The sequence below is a fragment of the Eurosta solidaginis genome, chromosome X (assembly GCF_040869045.1).
Source record: "Eurosta solidaginis isolate ZX-2024a chromosome X, ASM4086904v1, whole genome shotgun sequence".
Lineage (NCBI taxonomy): Eukaryota > Metazoa > Arthropoda > Insecta > Diptera > Tephritidae > Eurosta > Eurosta solidaginis.
The window spans coordinates 142672398-142700133 of NC_090324.1; the positions used below are offsets into that span (position 1 = coordinate 142672398).

The 27736-nt window shown below is 37.8% G+C and overlaps 1 protein-coding gene across 13 annotated transcripts in view; it reads right to left on the minus strand.

The window, feature by feature from the left end:
* PIP4K (phosphatidylinositol 5-phosphate 4-kinase) overlaps nucleotides 1–27736 on the minus strand; it is a 1849876-nt gene that overhangs the window by 1243546 nt on the left and 578594 nt on the right. For 11 of the 13 annotated variants that reach the window (XR_010947853.1, XR_010947854.1, XM_067758111.1 and 8 more), the window contains 4 exons: nucleotides 3760–3828; nucleotides 3518–3704; nucleotides 3356–3453; nucleotides 3048–3297 (listed from right to left, as the gene is read on the minus strand). Coding sequence is in view for 11 of the 13 variants with exons in the window: in XM_067758111.1 (XP_067614212.1) it covers nucleotides 3048–3297; nucleotides 3356–3453; nucleotides 3518–3652 (483 nt within the window). In the remaining 2 variants the exon portion in view is untranslated. The remainder of the gene's footprint in view (nucleotides 1–3047; nucleotides 3298–3355; nucleotides 3454–3517; nucleotides 3705–3759; nucleotides 3829–27736) is intronic. The other 2 variants (XM_067758108.1, XM_067758109.1) reach the window with 1 other exon arrangement.

Below are 27736 nucleotides of genomic sequence, written 5' to 3' on the forward strand. Positions count from 1 at the left end.
AATATTCGAATAGTAGTACTATTCGAATAGTTCGAATAGTAAAATAAAAAATTCTGTTTATCTTACGCTCATCGCTTATACATATGAGCATGCACATTACGGCGGGTCGATTTAAAAATCGCTCATTGCTCTGTGAAAATCGTATATTAGGGATCAAAATAAGAAACTTTGCCGAAGGAACCATACCTCTAAAACGAATTCTGATGTGTCCCCCTTTGGGTCGTAGGGCACAAAAATAAAGGTCCGTTTGTTGCACCATCTGTGGACGTATGTAATATTTGTATAGTGTCAGAGAAAGCTTTAAGACAAGTTCTCAAGGCATGCCCAATTGGAAATGCAAAATTAAGTTTAAAATACAAATGATGCATTCTTCAATAGTATCATGGACGATTTCATAGCTATCGAAAATTTATTTAGCAATGACATCTTTAATAATCACCGGACACAGCTGTTTAAGGAAGTAATAAGCTTTTATTTGGATATTCGTTTGTTTTTTGAAACGAAAAAATGCACGGACGAAAAAGAGTATGTTAGAAAAAAATTTACAAAATTGATATTATTTCAACACCAAAAGAAGCCAGCCCAGTACACATATTTTGTTTACATCATCAAAAATTTACTTCATTAAAAAACTCAAAATAAGTAAAATTTTGAAAACGTTTATATATCGTTTGTTCAAGTTAATTCACTTTAAATTATTTTTAAAAACGTTTAAAGAAATGTTTGTTGGGATGTATGTATAAGTATATTTTTATACATGTATATTTAAATTTTTTTCATTTCAAAAATATGAATTCTTCGCCTTGTTTTTTTTTTTACTATTTATGTAAATAATGTACTTTGTATGGCTGCAGCCCATGTTTAAATAATAAATACATCAAGCCGTGTATTGTATTTGTTGGCCTTTTCGTTGTTTAATCGACTAAACTGAGATTTTATAACAATTAGTATGCAGAAGTTGGGTAAAGGGGATAGTGACCCGTTGTAACCCCTTTAATACGTTTTTTACACACGCTACTACAATTCACTAACACTAACAAAGCCCGCGCATGCGCACAACATACATTTGCACAGTTTCAGCAAATGATGATTGACAGAAAATTTGCACATTAGGAAGATAGGAAGGTATTGATATAGAATTATTATATATATAATCTATACATACATAAATATATGTACGTACATGTGCATGCTCATATGTACAAGCGATGAACGTAAGATAAACAGAATTTTTTATTTTACAATTCGAACTATTCGAACAGTACTACTATTCGAATAGTGCGCACTATTCGAATAATAAGGAAAAGAGTTCGAATAAATGGAAGCGAATAAACGAATAAAAAGTTCGAATAAATATTATTCGAATTACGAATACCTGGCGAATAAAAGAGTTTATTATTCGAATAATTTTTATTCAAATTGTCCCACCCCTACTTACAAGCTTCGATTGTTAAATTGTTATTCATATAAAGGGCTGAGTGCTGTGCCAGATCGAAAGCAGCAAGTGGCATAGGTCCTAGAAAGATTCTAGTATTTGCTAAGAGGATGGAGTTATTTTATTTCACATGTCCTGGTATTTGATAGGGTTTTTCAGTTTAGTCGTTAAACAAACTTCTGGTAACACCACGGATTCATTCTGTCTATGTAAGGTCCTCATGGACCGGCCAGTTCAACCTAAGCTAACTTTGCAATAAAAAGCCCAAATTATGTTTCGGTGGAGCATAATTGAGTTAAAACAAAACAATATATTAGGAACATCTTTTTTATGGTACCATTTGCTTGACTAGGTGAATATTTGAGAAACTTGTCTTTATGAGAAGTGGACCATTGGCCGGCATATTCTAAAAAATTTGATTGGTTTGATTAAAAATTGGGCGGTACAGGAAAAGAGAGACCTGTAAGAGTAATAGAAGGGGGAGGAAGAGGAAAACAGGAGAAATAAGATGTTCAACGCGTCCGGTAGAAGGCTAATAGTTTTTATATTATAATTATTTTTTGTTCTTTTACACGAGCAGTCAACCCGCTAGAACGAGTTCACAAAAGACAAAACGCATTTTGTCATACAATCCGAAACATAAACCCAATCATTTTGCTTCTTTCAAAAACTGTTAACAAAAATAGCCCCGGGCCGACAAGGCAACTTCCGGTTTCAGAAACGCAACTAAGCGAAATCTGCCGAATCTCCGAGAGCTTATCTCCTGTAGCATTTTAGCATATGCTATCATTTAGACGATGGCGATTAATGGAATCCGGTCGCTGCTTTGCAGATGCCGCTGAAAATCGGCATAAATTATATATGTACATAAGTCCTCCCAAATCTTCCCAAAAGTATGTAACGCCAAGTTACTGTTATTATTATTATCACCTAGAAAAACCCGGCAAATATTTCTTATTATGACTTCTGACCGCAGCGGAAATATCGAACATAAATAAATAGAAACGTCATCAAATTGATTCATGTTATTCCGCCTTGATCTCAATATTAAAAACGATATCTACTGGCGGCCAAGAAGAAAGAAAATCGTACACTTTTCACAATAAGCTTTTGTATATTTTTGTTAAAATTGAAGTTAATTTACTTTTTGTAACAAAATATGTAAATTTTATTTATTGCCCAGCTAAATCCAGCGGTTTCAATCAACTTCGTCTAGATATATATTCATTATGTCCAGGTGATAATGAAATTATGTCTGGCAACCCTGGTACCGACCAGTTTAGTGCATTTCCTTTGAACCGTTTGCTAACGGTTTCTGGCAGGATAGCAGATGGCAAGACGGCGTTTCAGTACACTATGCAACATATTTTAGCGGAAAATTTACTCACTTCATTACCACGATCCTGCCAAGTTAGGGCCTGGCAAGTCGTAGGTTCAAGGCTGCGCCAATAAAGAACTTATATTTATACTTATCTCGTTTCAGTACAGCATGCAGCTCTAAGCCCTTGAATATCCGATTCTTTGAACTTAATCTGGCCGCCCTAAATAGGACATATCTCGAGGTAATAATAATATTGTTTAGATACAATAAAATACCCAAAAATTTACTCACGGGATGATATTGCTTCAAGAATGCATGCATGCGTTCAATTTCCTCCGAGGTAAGGCTCTTAATAATAAAAAATTTGTCATAGCTCTGGTAAAACTGTGCTCCTGACTTTCCAGACGATTTGATATGCACTGGCTGCGAACGAGTTAATGATTCACGATAATCAACGTCATCAATACTAAACCGCTCACGAAGATTGCGAAATACTAAAGGACAATATTCCTTTACTTTAAAATGTGATGGCATATTTTCTCTGAAATAGTTCAAAAATTTAAAGGTTAAAAGGGATAAATATATATTGTTCTTCATACTTGTTAAAAAGATGGTTATCAACTTTAATTTTTGAATAAGCGCGAAAATCATCAGGCAAAAGCATTACGGGTATATTGACATGACTTAATTCATTTATCTGGAATGAAACAAACGCCGTAATTAGCCTTTATTTAGTGCAAAAAACAACTATCAGATCTTACCGTGTGATTGATTCCCCACATAAGAACACTTAAAATGGGTTCATTAGCTCGAAAAAGTTTAACTTTTTGATGTTTGACTCGAAAATGTTTTTTTTTTAAAACATGTGGCTGCGATGAAGCCATTTTTTTGTCCATTGTACTCAAACACTCTCTGATTGAAGATGGCCTAATAATATAAAAAACATCCCTACGACAAAAAATTATACATAACTTTGTTTATTATAAATGTTAATATTATTTACACTCTTAATATAAAACGGCTCAAGCTAGCAGGCTTTTGTTGACCTTAAAATCCTCATAGAAGAAAAATCCTGTAAAGAGATCAGAGTTATTAGTTCGGAGTACGGCATATATGTATAGGCTCATTCCATTTCAAGACACCCGGTCCGCGCAGGACATGATTTTTGATTTCGATGAAATTTTAATATGTTGTTCTTTGGTGAAAATGTTGAAACACGTGTTTTTTTTTTTGCCTTAAAAAATTTTTTTTCGGATTGATCGGCAATTGAATTCGATAAAATGCAATCGATATTTTTTTCACCTATTTTTTCAACTGTCAATAACTTTGTTAAAAATTAACCGATTCTCCTGATTTTTTCTTTGAAATGTTCATTATTACATTTACTTTTACATAAACTTATGAACAATATCATATAGTTTAAACAAATTTTTTTTTAGTATTTGGTAAAAATTAATGACTTTTCCAAAAATTTATTTCTCAAAAAAGGTAATTTTTTTTTTGTTTAAACTTTTTCTGTATTGAGTGAACACTCCATATTTCAGCTTTGCCAAATGCCTATTAGCCAAAACTTGTTGTTTTTGAGATATATTGATGCAATGTATAACAGCAAAAATTAATATTTCAAAGAAAGTAAATTTTTTGTTTGTTTAAACTTTTTCCGTATCGAGTGAACAATTCATATTTCAACTTATTCTATTAGCCAGAACTCGTTGTTTTCGAAATGTGAATTTTTGAATATTAAATTTTTTTTTCGCCATATATTGATGCAATACATATCAGCACAAAGGGCGATCAATGCCAAATGCTTAAAATTAATTAAAATATCACATTTATTATTGAAAACATTCATTTCTTATTATTTTTCAGAATATGGCAAAATATTTCACTAAACCTCCAACACCGTCACAAGAGCCTTTGCCATTCCTGTTACAAAATCACTGTAATTCTGAAAAATAAAAAGAAATGGATGTTTTCAATAATAAATGTGATATTTTAAATAATTTTAAGCATTTGACATTGATCGCCCTTTGTGCTGATATGTATTGCATCAATATATGGCGAAAAAAAGTTTAATATTCAAAAATTCACATTTTCGAAAACAACGAGTTCTGGCTAATAGATATTTACCCAAGTTGAAACACAAACTGTTCACTCGATACGGAAAAAGTTTAAACAAACAAAAACAAAGTAATTGTATGCTGTTATGCATTGCATCAATATATGGGGAAAAAAATGTTTAATATTCACAAATTCGTATCTCGAAAACAACGAGTTTTGGCTAATAGGTATTTGGCCAAGTTGAAATATGAACTATTCACTCGATATAGAAAAAGTTTAAGCAAAAAAAGATAACATTTTTTGAGAAATTAATTTTTGAAAAAAGTCATTAATTTTTACTAAATACTAAAAAAAATAGTTTAAATTATATGCTATTGTTTATAAATTTATATAAAAGAAAATGTAATAACGAACATTTAAAAGAAAAAATCATGAGAATCGGTTAATTTTTGACAAAGTTATTGACAGTTGATAAAATAGGTGAATAAAATATCGATTGCATTTTATCGAATTCAATTGCCGATCAATCCGAAAAAAATTGTTTTTGAGGCAAAAAACACGTGTCTCATTATTTTGACCAAAGAACAACATATTATGATTTCATCGAAATAAAAATCATGTCCTGCGCGGACCGGATGTCTTGAAATGGAATGAGCCTATATGTGAAATACGTAAAAAATTATAGACATTTATTCCAAATAAAAGTTTCCTGCATTTTGAAGTGCGTAAAGGTCATTTTTTTATATTTTCGGGCAAGGTTTATAGTTGATGAATATTGGACGGCATTGGTTTGGAGACAAACCGGTTTTAGCGTTGCAACCGAAGTCGTTGCCTACAGACTACGATAAAAGCGAACGCGACAACAAGAGTGGGTGAACAGTGAAAGACAAAAGGTTTTGAGCCCGGGGCGAAATCCAGAGAAAGCGAAACCGGCGACCAGATCACTAATGTCCAGAGAGTACTCAAATTATGGAAGAACACTTCTCTGTGGTCCTTAATGGAAGAAACTGCAATCGTTGATGATGGAATAAATGTTCCTCCACCCGACTATGATGAAGCGAAATAGCAATAACCAGATTAAACAAGTAAGGAAGGCTAAGTTTGGGTGTAACCGAACATTACATACTCAGCTGAGAGCTTTGGAGACAAAATAAGGGAAAATCACCAAGTAGGAAAATGAACCTAGGGTAAACCTGGAATGTGTTTATATGATATGGGTATCAAATGGAAGGTATTAAATAGTACTTTAAAAGAATGTGGGCCATAGTTCTGTAGGTGGACGCCATTTCGGGATATCGCCATAAAGGTGGACCAGGGGTGACTCTAGAATGCGTTTGTACGATATGGGTATCAAATGAAAGGTGTTAATGAGTATTTTAAAAGGGAGTGAGCCTTAGTTCTATAGGTGGACGCCTTTTCGAGATATCGCCATAAAGGTGGACCAGGGGTGACTCTAGAATTTGTTTGTACGATATGGGTATCAAATGAAAGGTGTTAATGACTATTTTAAAAGGGAGTGGGCGTTAGTTCTATAGGTGGACGCCTTTTTGAGATATCGCCATAAAGGTGGACCAGGGGTGACTCTAGAATGTGTTTGTACGATATGGTATCAAATGAAAGGTTTTAATGAGCATTTTAAAAGGGAGTGGGCCTTAGTTCTATAGGTGGACGCCTTTTCGAGATATGGCCATAAAGGTGGACCAGGGGTGACTCTACAATGCGTTTGAACGATATGGGTATCAAATGAAAGGCGTTAATGATTATTTAGAAGGGAGTGGGCCTTAGTTCTATAGGTGGACGCCTTTTGGAGATATCGCCATAAAGGTGGACCAGGGGTAACTCTATAATGTATTTGTACGATATGGGTATCAAGATAAAGGTATTAATGGGGGTTTTAAAGGGAGTGTTGTAGTTGTATATGTGAAGGCGTTTTCGAGATATAGACCAAAATGTGGACCAGGGTGACCCAGAACATCATCTGTCGGGTACCGCTAATTTATTTATATATGTAATACCACGAACAGTATTCCTGCCAAGATTGCAAGGGCTTTTGATTTCGCCCTGCACAACTTTTTCATTTTCTTCTACTTAATATGGTAGGTGTCACACCAATTTTACAAAGTTTTTTCTAAAGTTATATTTTGCGTCAATAATCCAATCCAATTACCATGTTTCATCCCTTTTTTCATATTTGTTATAGAATTATGGCATTTTTTCATTTTTCGTAATTTTCGATATCGAAAAAGTGGGCGTGATCATAGTCGGATTTCGGCCAATTTTTATACCAAGATAAAGTGAGTTCGGATAAGTATGTGAACTAAGTTTAGTAAAGATATATCGATTTTTGCTCAAGTTATCGTGTTAACAGCCGAGCGGAAGGACAGACGTTCGACTGAGTATAAAAACTGGGCGCGGCTTCAACCGTTTCGCCCATTTTCACAGAAAACAGTTATCGTCATAGAGTCTATGCCCCTACTACATTTCACAAGGATTGGTAAATTTTTGTTGGACTTATGGGACTAAAAGTATTCTAAACAAATTAAATAAAAAAGGGCGGAGCCACGCCCATTTTGAAATTTTCTTTTATTTTTGTATTTTGTTGCATCATATCATTACTGGAGTTGAATGTTGACATAATTTACATATATACTGTAAAGATATCCAATTTTTTGTTAAAATTTGACTTAAAAAATTTTTTTTTTTTAAAGTGGGCGAGTTCGTCAACCGAATTTGCTAATTTTAATTTAGCACACATATAGTAATAGGAGTAACGTTCCTGCCAAATTTTATCATGATATCTTTAATGACTGCCAAATTACAGCTTGCAAACCTTTTAAATTACCTTCTTTTAAAAGTGGTCGGTTCCACTCCCATTGTCCAAAATTTTACTAGTTTTCTATTCTGCGTCATAAGTTTAACCCACCTACCAAGTTTCATCGCTTTATCTGTCTTTGGTAATGAATTATCGCAGTTTTTCGGTTTTTCGAAATTTTCGATTTCGAAAAAGTGGGCGTGGTTTTAGTGCGATCTCGTTCATTTTAAACAGCGATCTGAGATGAGTGCCCAGAAACCTACATACCAAATTTTATCAAGATACCTCAAAATTTACTCAAGTTATCGTGTTAACGGACATACGGACGGACGGACAGACATGGCTCAATCAAATTTTTTTTCGATACTGATAATTTTGATATATGGAAGGAATATAATAAAGAATGGATCTAATGAGTACTATTTGTCGCTAGTTCAAATATGCCATTAATCCGATCCTCTTTCAAGAGCTATTTGATTTAAAAAATGGGTTTCGATCACGGATCGTAACACGTAATACGGGCCCTGCTTGTTTATCTCTTCGCGTTGCGAATGCGGTAAGCGGTAATTTTTTATGTACACAGGCGTAGTGTCATTCAGTCTTAATTTTTGTTCGTAGAAATTGTTTAATATCATTTTGTCGTCGTTAAGAGCGAAAATGTCCGAATATTCTAAACATAGGTCTAGCAAATTGCTTGAGGCGTACTTAGGTATTTGGTTTTATAAAATTTTCTTTAACTCATTAATGCGATTATTTTCTTTTGACGTTTTGTTGATTTTATAAACGTTATAATTGGAAATAGGTTCAGTGCAAATGTTACAATTTTTTATATATTGGAACGAATTTACTTACAAATCCTCTTATTTGCAACCCTCTGCTAAGTTCGAATCACTAAACTGTTGAATAAATAACTCCAATATTGAATAATGGAAAAATGGCCTTTATTAAAGTACTTCACAATAACACTTACACTTTGCAACTAGCTGGCTTAATAACCAAACTGACTGATAGCTTAAATGAAACTGAATTCCAGCGCCTCTACATTTGCTGCCTTTTATACTATCTGACTTCTTCGCTCGCATCTTCTAGGCGCTTCCATTTCCAGAATCTACTAGTTGTCCATGCGCTCTCAAATTTCTCAGCTGTAACTACAATTGCACGATTTTATAGCTTCTCTCATTGCATACTTTCAGGAGTATCTCAGATATATGCATGTAGTTGTGCCTTGCTTCTCAGCTGCGTGTACCTACATATGTGTAGACATAATGATTGATTCGTTTATGTAGATACAATTGACTGTCTGCTTTATTGTTGTTGTGACTCCATTTACTTAGCATCAGACTAGGGATGTGAGTATCACTTAGTGTCACTCATAATCGTCACAATATTTTATGCTATTTGTAGTATTTATTACTTTAAGAATAGGATAACTTGTATCTATGATACACCTTGCTGTAAAAACGCCATCTGTTATTTCTTGTGAGTCCACGAAAAGTGGTTCTGGTGATTTGTTTAAATCAAAAATTCGAAGAACTTCGCATCGAGGTGGAATAACGCAAGTATTAAAATTCTTGGTGTTCCTTGAGGAACCAAATGAGTAAATGTATGTTGAGTACTATTAATTCAACCATAAATTATGAAACATATTCATAAAGGTAATGCTATAGTTAATGTGAAAATTAAATGTCTAGTTCTTGTAAAAATATATGGAAATAATTATATTTAAGACCTTGTGATTCACGGTTCGAATCCCGGTGAAACCTTTGATAACATTACAAAATTGCCTGATGATGATTACGTTGGCGGTTTTCGAAATGGTTCCATTGCAATATGCCAGTAAATGTTTCTTTCTTTTCAATTTTTCTTAGAAAACATAATAATTGAAATTCAATTATTATAAGCCGGTGTTAAGCTGATGAATTCTTAAATATAAGTATAAACTGAATACACCATTAAACAAACATACATAAATATGTAAAACTGAGCCCGAGTTTACAAAGATTCTCATTCGCAACGAAGAAGAACTTTACAAAAATAAATCTACATGACACACAAATTGATATAGAGACAAAATATCTCAATTGTGTTGTTAGTGTAGAAATGAGAAAAACTCAATTAAGCATGAAAATAAATACCAGCAGGATAGCCTAGTGGTTAAAGGCAACTGCAGTTTCACCATGTGATTCACGGTTCGAATCCCGGTGAAACTTTTGATAACATTACAAAATTGCCTGATGATGATTACGTTGGCGGTTTTCGAAATGGTTCCGTCGCAATATGCCAGTAAATGTTTCTTTCTTTTCAGTTTCTCTTAGAAAACATAATAATTGAAATTCAGTTATTATAAACCGGTGTTAAGCTGATGAATTCTTAAATATAAGTATAAACTGAACACACCATTAAACAAACATACATAAATATGTAAAACTGAGCCCGAGTTTACAAAGCTTCTCATTCGCAACGAAGAAGAACTTAACAGAAACAAATCTACATGACACACAAATTAATATAGAGACAAAATGTTTCAATTGTGTTGTTAGTGTAGAAATGAGAAAAACTGAATTAAGCATGAAAACAAATACCAGCAGGATAGCCTAGTAGTTAAAGGCAACTGCAGTTTCACCATGTGATTCACGGTTCGAATCCCGGTGAAACTTTTGATAACATTACAAAATTGCCTGATGATGATTACGTTGGCGCAATATGCCAATAAATGTTTCTTTCTTTTTAATTTCTCTTAGAAAACATAATAATTGAAATTCAATTATTACCTATAAGCCGGTGTTAAGATCAAGAATTCTTAAATATAAGTATAAAGTGAACACACCATTAAACAAACATACATAAATATGTAAAACTGAGCCCGAGTTTACAAAGCTTCTCATTCGCAACGAAGAAGAACTTTACAAAAACAAATCTACATGGCACACAAATTAATATAAAGGCAAAATGTCTCAATTGTGTTGTTAGTGCAGAAATGAGAAAAACTGAATTAAGCATGAAAACAAATACCAGCAGGATAGCCTAGTCGTTAAAGGCAACTGCAGTTTCACCATGTGATTCACAGTTCGAATCCCGGTGAAACTTTTGATAACATTACAAAATTGCCTGATGATGATTACGTTGGCGGTTTTCGAAATGGTTCCATCGCTATAAGCCAGTAAATGTTTCTTTCTTTTCAGTTTCTCTTAGAAAACATAATAATTGAAATTCAATTATTATAAGCCGGTGTTAAGCTCATGAATTCTTAAGTATAAGTATAAACTGAACACACCATTAAACAAACATACATAAATATGTAAAACTGAGCCCGAGTTTACAAAGCTTCTCATTCGCAACCAAGAAGAACTTTACAAGAAGAAATCTACATGGCACACAAATTAATATAGAGACAAAATGTCTCAATTGTGTTGTTAGTGTAGAAATGAGAAAAACTGAATTAAGCATGAAAACAAATACCAGCAGGATAGCCTAGTGGTTAAAGGCAACTGCAGTTTCACCATGATATTCACGGTTCGAATCCCGGTGAAACCTTTGACAACATTACAAAATTGCCTGATGATGATTAAGTTGGCAGTTTTCGAAATGGTTCCATCCCAATATGCCAGTAAATGTTTCTTTCTTTTCAGTTTCTCCTAGAAAACATAATAATTGAAATTCAATTATTACCTATAAGCCGGTGTTAAGCTCATGAATTCTTAAATATAAGTATAAACTGAACACACCATTAAACAAACATACATAAATATGTAAAACTGAGCCAGAGTTTACAAAGCTTCTCATTCGCAACGAAGAAGAACTATACAAAAACAAATCTACATGGCACATAAATTGATATAGAGACAAAATATCTCAATTGTGTTTTTAGTGTAGAAATGAGAAAAACTGAATTAAGCATGAAAACAAATACCAGCAGGATAGCCTAGTGGTTAAAGGCAACTGCAGTTTCACCATGTGATTCACGGTTCGAATCCCGGTGAAACTTTTGATAACATTACAAAATTGCCTGATGATGATTAAGTTGGCGGTTTTCGAAATGGTTCCATCGCAATATGCCAGTAAATGTTTCTTTCTTTTCAGTTTCTCTTAGAAAACATAATAATTGAAATTCAATTATTATAATCCGGTGTTAAGCTCATGAATTCTTAAGTATAAGTATAAACTGAACACACCATTAAACAAACATACATAAATATGTAAACCTGAGCCCGAGTTTACAAAGCTTCTCATTCGCAACGAAGAAGAACTTTACAAAAACAAATCTGCATGGCACACAAATTAATATAGAGGCAAAATGTCTCAATTGTGTTGTTAGTGTAGAAATGAGAAAAACTGAATTACGCATGAAAACAAATACCAGCAGGATAGCCTAGTGGTTAAAGGCAACTGCAGTTTCACCATGTGATTCACGGTTCGAATCCCGGTGAAACCTTTGATAACATTACAAAATTGCCTGATGATGATTACGTTGGCGGTTTTCGAAATGGGTCCATCGCAATATGCCAGTAAATGTTTCTTTCTTTTCAGTTTCTCTTAGAAAACATAATAATTGAAATTCAATTATTACCTATAAGCCGGTGTTAAGCTCATGAATTCTTAAATATAAGTATAAACTGAACATACCATTAAACAAACATACATAAATATGTAAAACTGAGCCCGAGTTTACAAAGCTTCTCATTCGCAACGAAGAAGAAATATACAAAAACATATCTACATGGCACACAAAATTGATATAGAGACAAAATATCTCAATTGTGTTGTTAGTGTAGAAATGAGAAAAACTGAATTAAGCATGAAAACAAATACCAGCAGGATAGCCTAGTGGTTAAATGCAACTGCGGTTTCACCATGTGATTCACGGTTCGAATCCCGGTGAAACTTTTGATAACATTACAAAATTGCCTGATGATGATTAAGTTGGCGGTTTTCGAAATGGTTCCATCGCAATATGCCAGTAAATGTTTCTTTCTTTTCAGTTTCTCTTAGAAAACATAATAATTGAAATTCAATTATTATAATCCGGTGTTAAGCTCATGAATTCTTAAGTATAAGTATAAACTGAACACACCATTAAACAGATATACATAAATATGTAAAACTGAGCCCGAGTTTACAAAGCTTCTCATTCGCAACGAAGAAGAACTTTACAAAAACAAATCTGCATGGCACACAAATTAATATAGAGGCAAAATCTCTCAATTGTGTTGTTAGTGTAGAAATGAGAAAAACTGAATTCAGCATGAAAACAAATACCAGCAGGATAGCCTAGTGGTTAAAGGCAACTGCAGTTTCACCATGTTATTCACGGTTCGAATCCCGGTGAAACCTTTGACAACATTACAAAATTGCCTGATGATGATTAAGTTGGCGGTTTTCGAAATGGTTCCATCGCAATATGCCAGTAAATGTTTCTTTCTTTTCAGTTTCTCTTAGAAAACATAATAGTTGAAATTCAATTATTATAATCCGGTGTTAAGCTCATGAATTCTTAAGTATAAGTATAAACTGAACACACCATTAAAAACATACATAAATATGTAAAACTGAGATCGAGTTTACAAAGCTTCCCATTCGCAACCAAGAAGAACTTTACAAGAAGAAATCTACATGGCACACAAATTAATATAGAGGCAAAATCTCTCAATTGTGTTGTTAGTGTAGAAATGAGAAAAACTGAATTAAGCATGAAAACAAATACCAGCAGGATAGCCTAGTGGTTAAAGGCAACTGCAGTTTCACCATGTTATTCACGGTTCGAATCACGGTGAAACCTTTGACAACATTACAAAATTGCCTGATGATGATTAAGTTGGCGGTTTTCGAAATGGTTCCATCGCAATATGCCAGTAAATTAATCTTTCTTTTCAGTTTCTCTTAGAAAACATAATAAATGAAATTAAATTATTATAAGCCGGTGTTAAGCTCATGAATTCTTAAATGTAATCATGTTATTTTTTAACGCGGACGCACCGCTTAACAAAAAATTTTAATCATTGTTTTTGACGCGCACCGCTTAAGAAAAAGTAAAAAAAAAAATTTTTTTCTATTTTTTTTTTTTTGATTGAGCCCACTGTAGGGCAGAGTGGGACTAAAACCGAAAAATATATAAAAAGCATTTAATTTTTTTTTGAAGATGGTAACTGTTTTTAAATTTTTTCAGAAAATTTTGCCAGCTGAACTGGTTTAAGAAAACTTAAACATTTTTCCGTATTTTTCCAACTCTGTCCCACCGTATCTACCCGTAAGCTCACACATGTATATATGTATGCGTATTTGAATTCATTTAACGCTTTAGGTAAAGTAATTTAAATTTTTTTTTATATAGTAGAAAAGTGGAAAAATATATGTAATATGTAATATAAACTATGTTTTAATTTTAATATTTATGAAAAGTAAGAAAAATGTAATCTTAGACAAATGTTTGTGTATATGAATATGAAAAACGTTTTTCGCACACTGTGCGCCATACCGACTCCTGCTTTGTTTGGTTCACTGCTTGCTGCTCTGCTGCTGCGCTTGAAGTTCTGCTGCTGCACCCAATGTTCTGCTGCTGCACTTGCTGTTGTTGATAGCGTCACTCGTCTTCCGCTATTCGTTTTTTTATTTTTTAGTGTACGGTGGTTTGCCGTTATTAAAGTGGCGTGGCTAGTGCCGTTTTTCTCACTAGTTATTTTGGCACAGTTTCAGTTTTTGATTTTTACCGTTCAAAATTTCAGTTTTTTTTTTGTTTTTGTATTACTTTTACTGCCGATTAGTTTGTTATTTTATTACAGTTTGCATGATCTTATTATTTCTGTATTTGATTAATTAATATATTATATATGTATTCTTAAACAAAAGTTCACTCATATTTTTCCTCCACTAGGCACGGCCAAAAAAAAATCCACCACCACTTCCATATTTCTGTTGATTTTTTTTAGATTTTCTGAGTTTTATATATTTTTTTGTCATGTTTTTTTTTTATTTTTAAATTTTTTTGTAAATGGTTTTTAAATTTTTGTATTATTTTTGTAGATTTTAAAATGTTTTTTTTAATTTTTTTGGAGGGTTTTTGTAAATTTTGTGTTATTTTTTTGTACGGTTTTTCTAAATTTTTTTTTTTTTGTAATTTTTAATTTTAAACTCTTCTTTTTTTGTAACTTTTTTTTTATAACATTTTTTTGTGTATATATGTATTTTTTGTAATTTTTGTTAATATTTAATTTTTTCAGATTTTATAAATTTTTTGTAGGTTTCGATTTTATAAATTTTTTTTTTGGGTTTTGTCCACTTTAGTTGGTGCACCCACGCCTGTTGGGAGGCTTGCCTCCAACCGCCCACTCGCCGTTTTTGCAGGCCATTGGCCCACGGTCGCCATATAATGGGTCCACAATATACTCACGTTTGTGGGTATGCAGCCCAATACCTACACCCGCACACACAACCCTTTTTTTACCTTTTTAGTTTCAAATGAGTATACTTAAATCAGTTTTACTTATACACAGTTTATTTATATAATTCTTTTGATTTTATAACTCTACACTTTTGGCTTTAATTAGGTTATTTTAATCTCTAATTATAATTATATTTTCTACTGTACTTAGTCTTTTAATTTATTTTTATGTTCACAACTTTTGCTTTTAGTTTTTTTAAAACATACAATAAAATACAATTAAATATAAATTGGTTTCAACTATAATTTTCTTAAGATAGATAGATAATTAATTGAGGATCGCACTACGACCATTGGTCTATAGTGCCCTCAACTGCTTCACAGCACCTCATCCAAGCCGACTTCTCTGATGAACCCTAGCAGTTCACCTGGCTTGAGGGATTTGATGTGAGAGTGCTCTGGCCATGGTGAGCCCAAAAACTTAGCCCTACGTCTTGAGATTGCGTCACATTCCAGGAGTATATGTTCCGCCGTCTCCGCTGATCGTTCACAAAATCGGCATGTGTTGTTCGATAGGATGCCCAGCTTCTGCATGTGGCTGTTCAGTCTGCAGTGCCCTGTAAGAATAGCTGTTAGGATCCTCAGGTTATCTTTCGACAGACCCATTAATGCTCTATATCGAGTTGTGTTGTAGCCCCCCAGCAGTAACTTAGATTGCCTCAAGCCTGGCATATTGCGCCAGTGTTCTTCCCTCTTACCCCTTTCTTCTAATAGTAGATGCCGTCTGATTTCCTGCGGGCCTACTGGCAGGAACGGCTCAGGAGCAATAGGTCGTGTCATTGCTGCCTCCTTTGCCAGGCTGTCCGCTTGCTCATTGCCCTCCACTCCCCGGTGGCCAGGAACCCAGGCCAACAACAGTTTGTTGTGTGCTCCTAGTCGATTTAGCTTTTCAACGCACTCAAGTACTAGTGCTGATTTTATTTCAGACGCCGAGATCGCCTTGAGGGCGGCCTGACTGTCACTGAGTATGGCAATTGTTTCGTTGGAGTATTCGCGCTGAAGGTTCAGGTCAGCACACTGGCTTATAGCGAACACTTCCGCTTGAAAAATGCTCGGGTGTGCTCCAGAGGCGTTGATATCTTGGTTTTGGGTCCAATGACTCCAGATCCAATCCCCTCTGGCGTCTTCGAGCCATCTGTGTACCATACTATTTTATTTAACTGATGAATGTACACAATTCTGCTTTCCTCCCACGTACCCTTGTCTCCCAATTTTACTTTGTACCTTCTCTCATAGACTATCTGCCTGAGGATATCATCCCTCGGGAGTTGAGAGATTGGGATATTCTCTCTCAATTCCTCCATGTTTCGGGACGATATAACTTTACCTATGCCCGAGCCCTCCTTAGCAATATTCAGGAGGGTTCTCTTGGCTGACTGCTCTATTGATATATGCAGCGGGGTCAGATCAAGGATAGCCTCCAGCGCTGCTGTAGGGCATGTGCGCATAGCTCCCGTGATGCATACACATGCCAGTCGCTGAAGTTTTGACAGCGCTTGCCTCGTCGTCGCCCGAGTTGTTTTCGATGCCCAGGCTATCGAACCGTATGTTATCATAGGTTTTACTATCATGGTATACATCCATCTTAGCACATGCGGGCTACAGCCCCATGATTTGCCTGCTAGACGTTTGCATATCATGATGGACCTCGTGGCCTTAGCTCTCATGGAGTCGAAGTGCTGTTTCCATAGGAGCTTGGTGTAAAAAGTGACCCCCAAGTATTTCACCGCGGTTCCCTGTTCTAGTGCCACGCCATTTATTGTAATTGCTCTCAGGGCCGGTAGGGCCCTTCTTCTGGGGAAAGGGATGATGGTCGTTTTAGATGGGTTGATGTTAAGCCCCACACTGGCACACCATCCCTTCGTAATATTCAGTGCTCTCTGTATTATGTCACAGAGCGTACTCTCGAACTTACCCCTTGCAATTATGAAGATGTCGTCAGCGTATCCCTGGCATCTTATGCCACTGTCAGATAGCTTTTGCAGGAGTTCGCCCACTACTAGGCTCCACAGAAGGGGTGATAGAACACCTCCTTGAGGGCACCCCCTCGTGGTATTAACCTTAACTGCGCTGTTGCCTACATGGACTTCAGCGATTCTTGTGCGGAGTAGATTGTCAATCCATCTCTGGATAGGCATCTGAATTCCTCTTCTCTGCAGTGCTATGTTTACGCTTTCATGAGATGTGTTGTCAAAGGCACCCTCAATGTCAAAGAAAGCGCAAATCACTGTTTCCTCTGTTTCGAATGCCCTCTGTATTTCAGATGTTAATTGGTACAGAGCTGTGTCCGTGGACCTACCCGCTCTGTACGCATGCTGGCTATAATGTAAGGGCCAGCTCTTGAGGGCGTTCGACCTGATTTCTTGGTCCAATATCTTTTCCATTGCCTTCAAGACAAAGGAAGTTAGACTTATTGGTCTGAAGGACCTTGCCTGCGAATAGTCCTTTTTTCCTACTTTTGGTATGAAAACCAATTTTGCTCTTCTCCACATCATGGGTATGTATCCCAGTGCCAGACTATCTCTCATGATCCTGGCCAGATGTGGGATGATCTGTGTCCCTTGCTGCATTAGCACCGGGTAGATGCCATCCACCCCCGGAGATTTGTATTTCTCAAAGGATTCCACTGCCCATCTGACTCTGGCCTCACTTAAGAGGGAGTTGGCCAGTTGCCAGTCTGATGGGGTTGGTTTCACTCTGGGGAACACAGGTTCCGGTACTTGCGGAGAGGCACCCGGAAAATGCGTGTGTAGCAGGGCCCTCGCTCGCTCCTCCACCGTTCCGGTATAGGTACCGTCTGGAAGCCTAATCGCTAAGTTAATCTCCCTCTGCTCTTTGGCTAGGGCCTTGTGGAGCCTTGCCGCTGCAGGTGTGCTAGAAATTCCCTCGCAGAAATTTCTGAAACTTTCCCTCTTAGCTTTCCTTATCTCTTTATTGTACTTTGTTAGATTTTGAGTGTATTCCTCCCAGTTGCCGGTTCTTCTTGCCCCGTTAAAGAGTTTCCTGACTTTCTTCCTTAGTAGTGTCAGGTCATGCGACCACCAGGGGGTTGCCTTCTTACCCTTAACTAAGGAGACTCGGCAACTGGAGTTGTAGGCATCTATCATTGCCATATCTACCCTGCGCTCTAACTCAGTACAGTTAGTGCTTCTGCTCTTATTTCTGAGACTATCCGCGTTAGCATCTATAATACTTTTGTAGCTGCCCCAGTCTGTTTTCCTGGGATTTCTTTTAGGGCTGTATTGCCCCGATACAGCACCCAGCTCAAACCTTATGATCCTATGATCCGATAGGGAGGGTTCTTCTGAGACTCTCCATTTCGAGATCATATTCTCAGTCAGGTTGTTGCCAAGTGTTATATCTAGGACCTCTGCCCTGACTCTCGTGACAAACGTCGGTTTGCTCCCGACGTTATATATATTCAAATCGTTGCTGACTATATATTCTAGTAAACACTCACCCCTTTGGTTGGTATCATTGCTGCCCCACTCCGTGTTGTGGGAGTTAGCATCGCTTCCTATGATCAACGGAAGTTTCGCTCTTCTGCAGTGTTCCACTAGCTTCTGCACGTTAACTGGAGGGACTGTGCTGTCGTCCCCCGGGAAGTAGGCTGCGGCCAGCACAATGCTGGTGTTGTCTCCATTCACCTTTGCCTCGATCTGCACCGCCACCAGATCCCGGCTTAAAAATTCTGTAATGCAAAAATAGTTAATGTTTGACTTAAGCATTACACATGCTCTTGGTCTCTGCTGTGAGAGATCCCAAATAACTTTGTTATTACTTACATTAAGGCCCCTCACCTGTCCCTTGTAAGCCCAAGGTTCTTGTATGAGGGCGATGCCCAGATCATCCGAGGCGAACCTCCTCACCAGTACAGCCGAGGCTGCAATGGCGTGATGGAGGTTGATCTGGGCTATTTTTATGCTTGTGCCGGTCATTTTGGCCCGGCCGGCCTCATCGGATCATCTTCATCCGACAATCCGCTCTCGCTTTCGTCCCGCCTATTCAGCTCCAGCTCCTGGAGGTCGAGGCCCTCGATGAGCTCTTGTGTGGTGGGGATTTCTTTTTCATCCCCAGGCTGCACGATTTTGTCCTTGCTTGCTGCGGTGGGAGGGTTTGTGGTCTCGCGAGCTCTGATGGTATCGGTGCTCGCGTCCGTCACGTTTTCGTCCGACAGCTTGCCTCTGTCGGTGCCCTCTGCCTCCGCCTTGTCTTCCGGCTGCTCACTATTCCCTGGTTGCCTCTGCCTCCAGGGTCTCACTAGGACCAGGACGTACCTATAGTGCAGCTTAAGCCCGTTCCTACGTATGATTTGATACGATTCCTCGTCTATGCCTACGTCGAGACGTAGGCCTGTTTCCTCTGCGCTACAATTAATGACGCGCCATCTCTGCGTCCTGAGGCCCTCATTTTGTTTGGCGAGGAGCCGTAACGCAAACTCTTTTGGGCGTTCCGCACTTCTGGGGAGGAACATAGTCACATTATGCGTTGGCGGTATTTCATCCCCGCGTCTCGTGCATAATTGTGGCCCTGTCCACCCCTCAAGCGTCGGTATTACTTCAACGAGCCACTTAACTGTTTTTTCGTCCTCGCAGTCCACGAGGAGCAGCCCTGCTCGGAAGTATACCCCGCAAAAAACTAGGGCATGCCCACATCCCCTGAACACTCCGTCCATTATGAGCTCTTGGAGATTCGTCAGGTCTTCTTGACTTAGGGCCTCCGCCGGGTAGTTACTGGGCAGAACAGCTATTCGGATACCCCTAAGGGCTTCCGAATAGCTCTGCTGCCTTGGTGCCATCCCAGCAGGTAACCCAGTCGCCCTGGCTTGAATCTCCCTGCCCGTGGGTGCAGTGTTCCTGGGAGCGTGGGCCCGTTGCCTTTTTGAGCTCGGAGTTTCCTCCGGCGTAATTTGCCCGATCCTGCGCTTTTCAGCGGGAGCGGGCGCATGCTGGTCAGCTGCCGCTGGCTGTGCTCTCCTTCCTTCTTTGCTTCCACTTTGAGCATTGGCTTTTCTCTGCCCGTGGTCTAGCTCATGCCTGCGCTCATCTGCCCTGGCTCTTGCCTCCCTGGGCCGCAGGCCTTCCTCTAGATATCGGAGGTATCTTTTTACCCCAGCCCCACTTAGTCCAAAGCGTCATCCAGCGCTCCTGGACTGCCCCGTGGTGGAAGTGCAGGTTGCCTGCCTCTGTTGTGCCTTCTGTTAGGCCGCTTCCACTCCTCCGGGTTCCGCTCTGTATTTTTCCCTTCCTGGGACCTTTCATAGGTGCTCTGTGAGCTGCTACTGGAGTCATGCTCCGACGATGAACGCCTAGACTTACTCGTCCCTCTAGAGGGACAGCTAGGGTGGTGGTTTTCGTGCTTGTATGCACCGTCGTAGCCTCTCTTTGTCAGCTTTTCTCGCTCTCTTGCAGTTAACTCTTTTGTTTTCTCTTTCGGCCCGCGCTGCGCAATGGATGTACTGGGCCCTCCATGGATCGCGGGTTTGTTTCCTGCCGCCGCCTTCTGCTCACCTTGTTTGACTTCCCGCGCTGCTCACCAGTGGATAGGGGTCCACTGGGGATCGCGGGTTTCTCTGCTTCCTGGTTGGAGTGCTCTTCGGGTCCGCGCTGCTCTCCTTGGGTTTTGGTGCTGCCCTTGGGGTTCGCGGTTTTGAGAGCCGGTTCCCTGTATACTCCAGTGCTAGTGGAGAGAGATTCGTCCCTCTGATGCTCTAAGAAAAGCATTGCCTCCTCTCTTGTGAGGCTTTCCAGGAATTGCCTGGAGTACGTGCGTGGCCTGCTGCTTCTCTGCCCGCTGCTCTTCCTGGAGCCCGTTTTTTTTGTTGTGCTTTTTTTGTTATTGTTGTTGTTGGTTTTTTTGTTGTTGTTGTCCATCATCTTTTTCTTACGACAACTTGCTTGACATGGCAAGCGTTGTTGTCTCTGCTTTAGTTTGGGGAACTGGGTTGGTCCGCCGCGGCAGAGCCCCTTGACGCGGTAAGGCCATGGTTACTCCCCAAAGTGGCCCGGTGTTGGGGAGGCGCCGTTATAATACAGCCGGTGTTGTGGACCTACAGCCGGTTGTGTGGCTGCAAACCAGTCCAATGGGCACGGTGACGCATGACACCCTGGATTAGGAGGTGACAGTTCCTGGTTACCGATCGCATTCGACCACATCTGTCAGGTGAGCGCGGTTGCCCCGCTCCCATCTGACCAATTAGTATCGAATGCGATCGGCGTAAGCCCCTGCACCGCTACAAGGTGACTGTCTTCGCAGTCTTAGTCTTTGATTTTTGTTCTGAAATTTTATCCACGACCGGTCACTTCAATTATCCAAACGACAACCGATCGCGCTCGTTTTCAGCCCACGCTCAGTTGCCATTTTTTCACATCGCTGAATGCAATTAGCACTGCTGTCCTGCAACAGCTGACAGCGATGCCAGTTGCACACAGTGATGTGTTTAGTGCGTAAAGGCTGGGTTGAACTTAGCCGTAACGTAGTTCGGTTACAAGCCCTCACACCCACGACAAGGTGCCTACCCTAGTGAGGGACTCTTTTGCTCCCCTACCTCAAAGCAAATTTTATTTTTTCTTTGTTTTTGGCGGCATTATTCTCGTTTATGGAAACTGAATTTAGTTATTTAAATATCACATATTTCTTGCCAAATACTAGACCAACACTGAAAATCTCAATCTCACTGCATTTAGAAGCAATAATACTGCGTTACAACGCTTGTTTCGCTTTAGGGAAGGTGAAATATCTTTTTATTTATAACTAGCAGACCGGGCACACGTTGTTTTGCCCTAAATTTGGTATATCTGCATACATTTTAATAAGCTTTTTCCGTCCCTCACCCCAATACAATTTTTCCTAATCTTTGTATTCACTCCTACCTCCGTATTTTTCGCTTCATCTATCTCCATTTTTGTCTCATTCTATCTCTTTCTCAGTCTCCTTCTCCTTCTCTCTTTTCTCTTCTCTCAAGTTTTTCTCATTCTTCTTCATATCTTATTGCCAGTCCCAGAGGGTGGGATGTATTTTGTTCCAGTCCCATTCCGAGTCTCAGTCCCAGTCCCACTCCGAGTCTCAGTCTCAGTGCTAGTCCTAATTCCAGTCCCAGTCCGTCTCTGGTCTACTTCCTGGAAAAAAGCATCGTAAATACTAATATAGGCAAATTTATATACCAAATTTCAGGCAAATCGAATAGGACGTATGTAAATAGGAATGTGGGTATTATTAATTCATGTCTTTATTTCGACTTCGCATGCATATTTATCAGTTTTGCCAGGTTGATGCGACTAAATCGAATATCATAATGAAAATGACTTTAAAGCTCTCAGCAATAGCTTTCATTTGATATCCATAACACACACATTGTACAGGTATCCGGGTCGACGTTTTGGCCTATATCTCAAGACCCTTGTCACTCAGCGATATAAAAATTACTCTGTACTAAAGCACACATCAACAGCTTTCATTTGATATCCATATTACACACACCTTCTAGGGGTATCCGGGTCCACGTTTTGGCCTATATCTCGAGACCCTAGTCACACAGCGATATAAAAAATACTCTGCACTAAAACACACATCAACAGCTTCAATTTGATACCCATATTGTAAAAAACATCCTAGTATTACCCTGATCCACATTTTGGCCTTTATCTCGGGACCCTAATCACCCAGGGATATGAAAATTACCCTGTACTAAAGCACTCATCAACAGCTTTCATTTGATATCCATTTTGTATAAACACATTTTAGGGGTGCCCGGGTCCACGATTTGGCCTATATCTCGAGACCCTAGTCACCAATAGGTATGAAAACTACACTGTACTAAAGCACTCATCAACAACTTTCATTTGATATCCATATTATATAAACACATTCTAGAGGTTCCCGGGTCCACGTTTTGGCCTTATATCTCGATACCTTAGTCACCAATAGGTATGAAAACTACCCTGTACTAAAGCACTCATCAACAGCTTTCATTTGATATCCATATTGTATAAACACATTCTAGGGGTACCCGGGTCCACGTTTTGGCCTATATCTCGAGACCCTAGTTACCGATAGGTATGAGAACTACCCTGTAGTAAAGCACTCATCAACAGTTTTCATTTGAAATCCATATTGTATAAACATTGTCTCGGGGTATCTGGGTCCACGTTTTGGCCTATATCTCGAGACCCAAAACACCCAGCGGTATAAAAAATTATCTGTAGTAAAGCACACATCAACAGCTTCAATTTGATATCCATATTGTATAAACACATTCTAGGGGTGCCCGGGCCCACGTTTTGGCCTATATCTCGAGACCCTAGTCACCAATAGGTACGAAAACTACCCTGTACTAAAGCACTCATCAACAGCTTTCATTTGATATCCATATTGTATAAACACATTCTAGGGGTGCCTGGGTCCACGTTTTGGCCAATATCTCGAGACCCTAGTCACCGATAGATATGAAAACTACCCTGTACTAAAGCACTCATCAACAGCTTTCATTTGGTATCCATATTGTGTAAACACATTTTAGGGGTGCCCGGGTCCACGTTTTGGCCTATATCTCGAGACCCTATTCACCAATAGGTACGAAAACTACCCTGTACAAAAGCACTCATCAGCAGCTTTCATTTGATATCCATATTGTATAAACACATTCTAGGGGTGCCCGGGTCCACTTTTCGTCCTATATCTCGAGACCCTAGTCACCAATATGTATCCTGGTCCACTTCCCGGAAGAAAAATTATCCGACATTTTATTCTAGATATAACGCTACCTACATACCAAATTTCAGGCAAATCCAGCCATATATACGATAGTTTAACATAAATCGGTCCCTGGTCCACTTCCCGGAAAAAAACTTTTCACAAACACTCTCCGGGATCCTACTAAGTTATACATACATACATAAATACATACATACATCCTATTTTATATATATATATATATACATACATCATATTTTATATATATGTATAGACTATCTTATGAAGAGCAAATGCAGCACGTCTATCCCGTGGAACCCGTTATATATGCATCTAGCCTGTCATCAGTATGGCTTCAGAAAACTCCATAGCACCACCACCGCGCTAAATTCCATCCCACCCAGCACCCAGATAAATGCGGTTTAAATCAAAACCCCTACCATAGAACAGTACTCGTAGCGCTAGACCTATCAAAAGCGTTTGATACGGTCAACCATGGCACGTTACTGCAAGACTTGAAAGGGTCTACCCATCCCCCACGTCTTAAAAGGTGGACCGCAAATTATCTGGGTGGTCGGCAGGCATCGGTGCAATTCAGAAACGAAATATCAAAGCCAAGAAGAATTAAACAAGGGGTGCCTCAGGGCGGTGTCCTATCCCCACTTTTGTTTAATTTCTACATATCTAAGCTACCTTCGCCACCAGAAGAAGTTACTATCGTTTCCTACGCCGATGACTGCACAATAATGGCCACAGGTCCAGACCCACAGATCGATGAGCTTTGCAACAGAATAAACGGCTACCTCCCTGATCTCTCCAGTTTTTTCGCCTCGCGAAATCTGGCATTATCACCGACTAAATCCTCCGCGAACTTATTTACAACATGGACGTCCCAAATGTCGACCATTTTGAACATCCACGTCGATGGCACTACGCTACCGACTGTCCTATACCCCAAAATCTTGGGTGTGACGTTTGATCAGGATCTATCGAATATAGCGCGGTAGCAGTGGCACGTTTGCAGCGATGGTCGATTGAATTGTCTATGTATCAGTATGAAATTAAACATAAGAATGCTAAGCAAATGTCTCATGTAGATGCATTGTCTCGTTTACCATTGGAAAATGAAAAAACCGAAATAAAAAGTATTTCGGTTAATTTTTTAAATGTTTCCAATGAATTACATTTAAATTTAAAAGAAATAGCCAATGAAACAAAGGTAGAAAAAATTTGTAGAAAATTTATTATTTCGTTAAAAACAAATGGCCAATTAAAGTTGAAGACAAATATAAAAAATACTTTGCTAATAGGGCCAGATTGTCAATTGAAGACAATTGTCTGTTCTACATTTCAAGAGTAATTATTCCGGAATGTTTCCGAAATTGTGTTTTGAAAATGCTTCAGAGGAGTCATATGCGCATTGTTCGTATGAAAATTGTAGCAAGATCTTATGTTTGGTGGAATAATTGCGATATAGACATCGAGAAATATGTTAGCAACTGCGAAGTATGTCAACAAATTAGAACACCAAATAAACTCAAAACCGAAACACTTTGGAAAAAATCTGCATTTCCATTTGAAAGAATCCATATTGACTTCTTTGATTTCTCAGGAAAAAAAATTTTCTTAATGGTAGACTCATTTACGAAAATTTTGTGAAATAAAAATTATGGGTACTACCGTAGCTTTACCATAGCGTTATAAATCAATTACTCAGTGTATTTGAATACTTTGGTTATCCAAAGAATACATTTAGTGATAATGGTCCACCATTTCAAAGAAGAGAATTCATTCAGTTTTGTATAAGCAATGGTATTAATATATGTAAGAGTCCACCGTATCATCCGGAGTCAAACGGATTAGCGGAGCGCTGTGTTCGTACGATCAAAACAGTTTTCAAAAAATATTGCTTGTGTAAAGAAAGTTCACTATCCATAGAACGAAAAGTTAAAAAATTCTTGCTTTACTATCGTAATACACCAAGTACAGCAACCGGTCAGTCACCTTCAGCAATGTTATTCGCATACAAGCCTAGAATTGTATTAGATTTGAAAAAGAAAACTTAAGCTTAGGAACACTAAGAGAAGAAATTGTAAATAAAATAAGATTTATACTACACAATCTAGTGTAAAAAGAGCAAATCAGTATTATAAAGTAGGGGAGGTAGTATATTATTTAAATCATTTCACAGAATTTGTTAAATGGATACCTGCTGTCATTGAGAAAAAGATATCTAACTAAAGGTACTTAATAAGAGTAAATAATCACATTCGTTATATTGATGTAAACCAAATACGAAAAAAGAAAACTTCAAAAAAATGTGTAAATATAAAGGAAAATATGAGTTCTCAGCATGATTCTGAAAGACGTGTTCAGGATGATGTTTATAAAAGCAAAGAAATTGAAAAAAAATTAAGATGTAATTGTAAGTGGTGACAATCAGTTAGCGGACTCTGATTCCTTACGCCAGAGCGAATGCCGTGCAAAACCAATTGATTGTTACCAATCATTAGATTTTAGAAAAAAGAAGAGGAAGATGTTATGTATTATGACAGCATAGAACTGTCAAAATTAATTAATAGAAAATAAACGTCACTTGCATTCTTTATTACCAGTTGAACGGACATGTTTCTACTCAAACATTTTATAAAGGAAATGTTTACAGTTTTTTATTTTCTTCTCTTTAATTCTAGGTGGAAAAGATAGTGCTTTATTTATTACAAGCTGAAAAACTTACATTTATTAATTCACATAACTAATGCATTCAATACTTCTATGTCAAGCTACATTAGTTTTTAAGCTACTTGAAAATTGTTCATACATATGTAGTACCTGGGCGACCGAGCTTTGCTCGGAAATCTTCGAGTATGCCGCATAACATACTTTGTTCTACATGTCATCATTAATAAAACTCTACTTTTTTTATATGTACATATATTTTTTTACTTACCAATATTTCATTTCCTTAAAAATAGATTTCAAAAACATATCAAACACTAACCTCAAAATGAATTGCAATGAAAAATTTGAAATGGGTAATTCCAGCCAATAGTATAAGGGATTGTTATGACAATTAGTGAAACCGAGAACTAAGTTATTGAGGTCGAGTATCTTCATGCGCCGAATTATTAATTTCAAATATTTTTTTAGTTGTACACTATGAAAGTCTCACAATTTTATTACATTCCAAAAACATGTAAATTTGACGAATGACAACTATCTGTTAGTTTAATTAAATGTCAACTTACTTCCCTAAGCGCCATCTGTTGGTAAGTAGTTAAATGGTTAGATGTCGTTTTCAAATGGAACATATGCTTCTAATGTTCAACGGTAGCAAATTACCATGGTGAGATATCTTTTTGCTATGGTGAGAAATCTTTCTAATAGTAATCTGTGAGAAATTGCAATTATTCATTTCAAATTTGCCAAAAATGTGCATTTAAATATATTTCGCTAGAATTTGCCACGGTGCCTTGATATTGCATCTCAATTTTACTAGCGTGTGTGAAATTAAGAAAATTGAGCCGAATCATGTGTAAGATTTTTTTACGAAGATTTTTAACCTTAATGTTCTCCTTTAAAGCTTTAATAGAATATGAGTAAGTAGAGTACTATTTCGTCTAACTACCCCAACCCTACATGGCAACCCTACCCAAAAATGTCTGTTGCGGGGGCAGTGTGGGCCCGGGGGAGTCGGGCGTGTGCGTCGCAATGAAAAGAAATAAAAACCGAGTTAATATTACACAATAACAATTTTTATTTACTATATTAAAAGAGAGCAAATCTTTGCTGTATTTGATGAAGGGGATTAATTAATTGAAATACAAAATGCACTTGGCACATTCAAATCTAGGCAAGTGATTAATTGGAAATATAAAATTAAGTGACAATTGCAAGGTGTTAAATTCTACAAATAGAATAAAAACAAATAGAATAAAAATTACCCACTGGAAGAAGCTACAGGCCTGCCAAAATACTGCT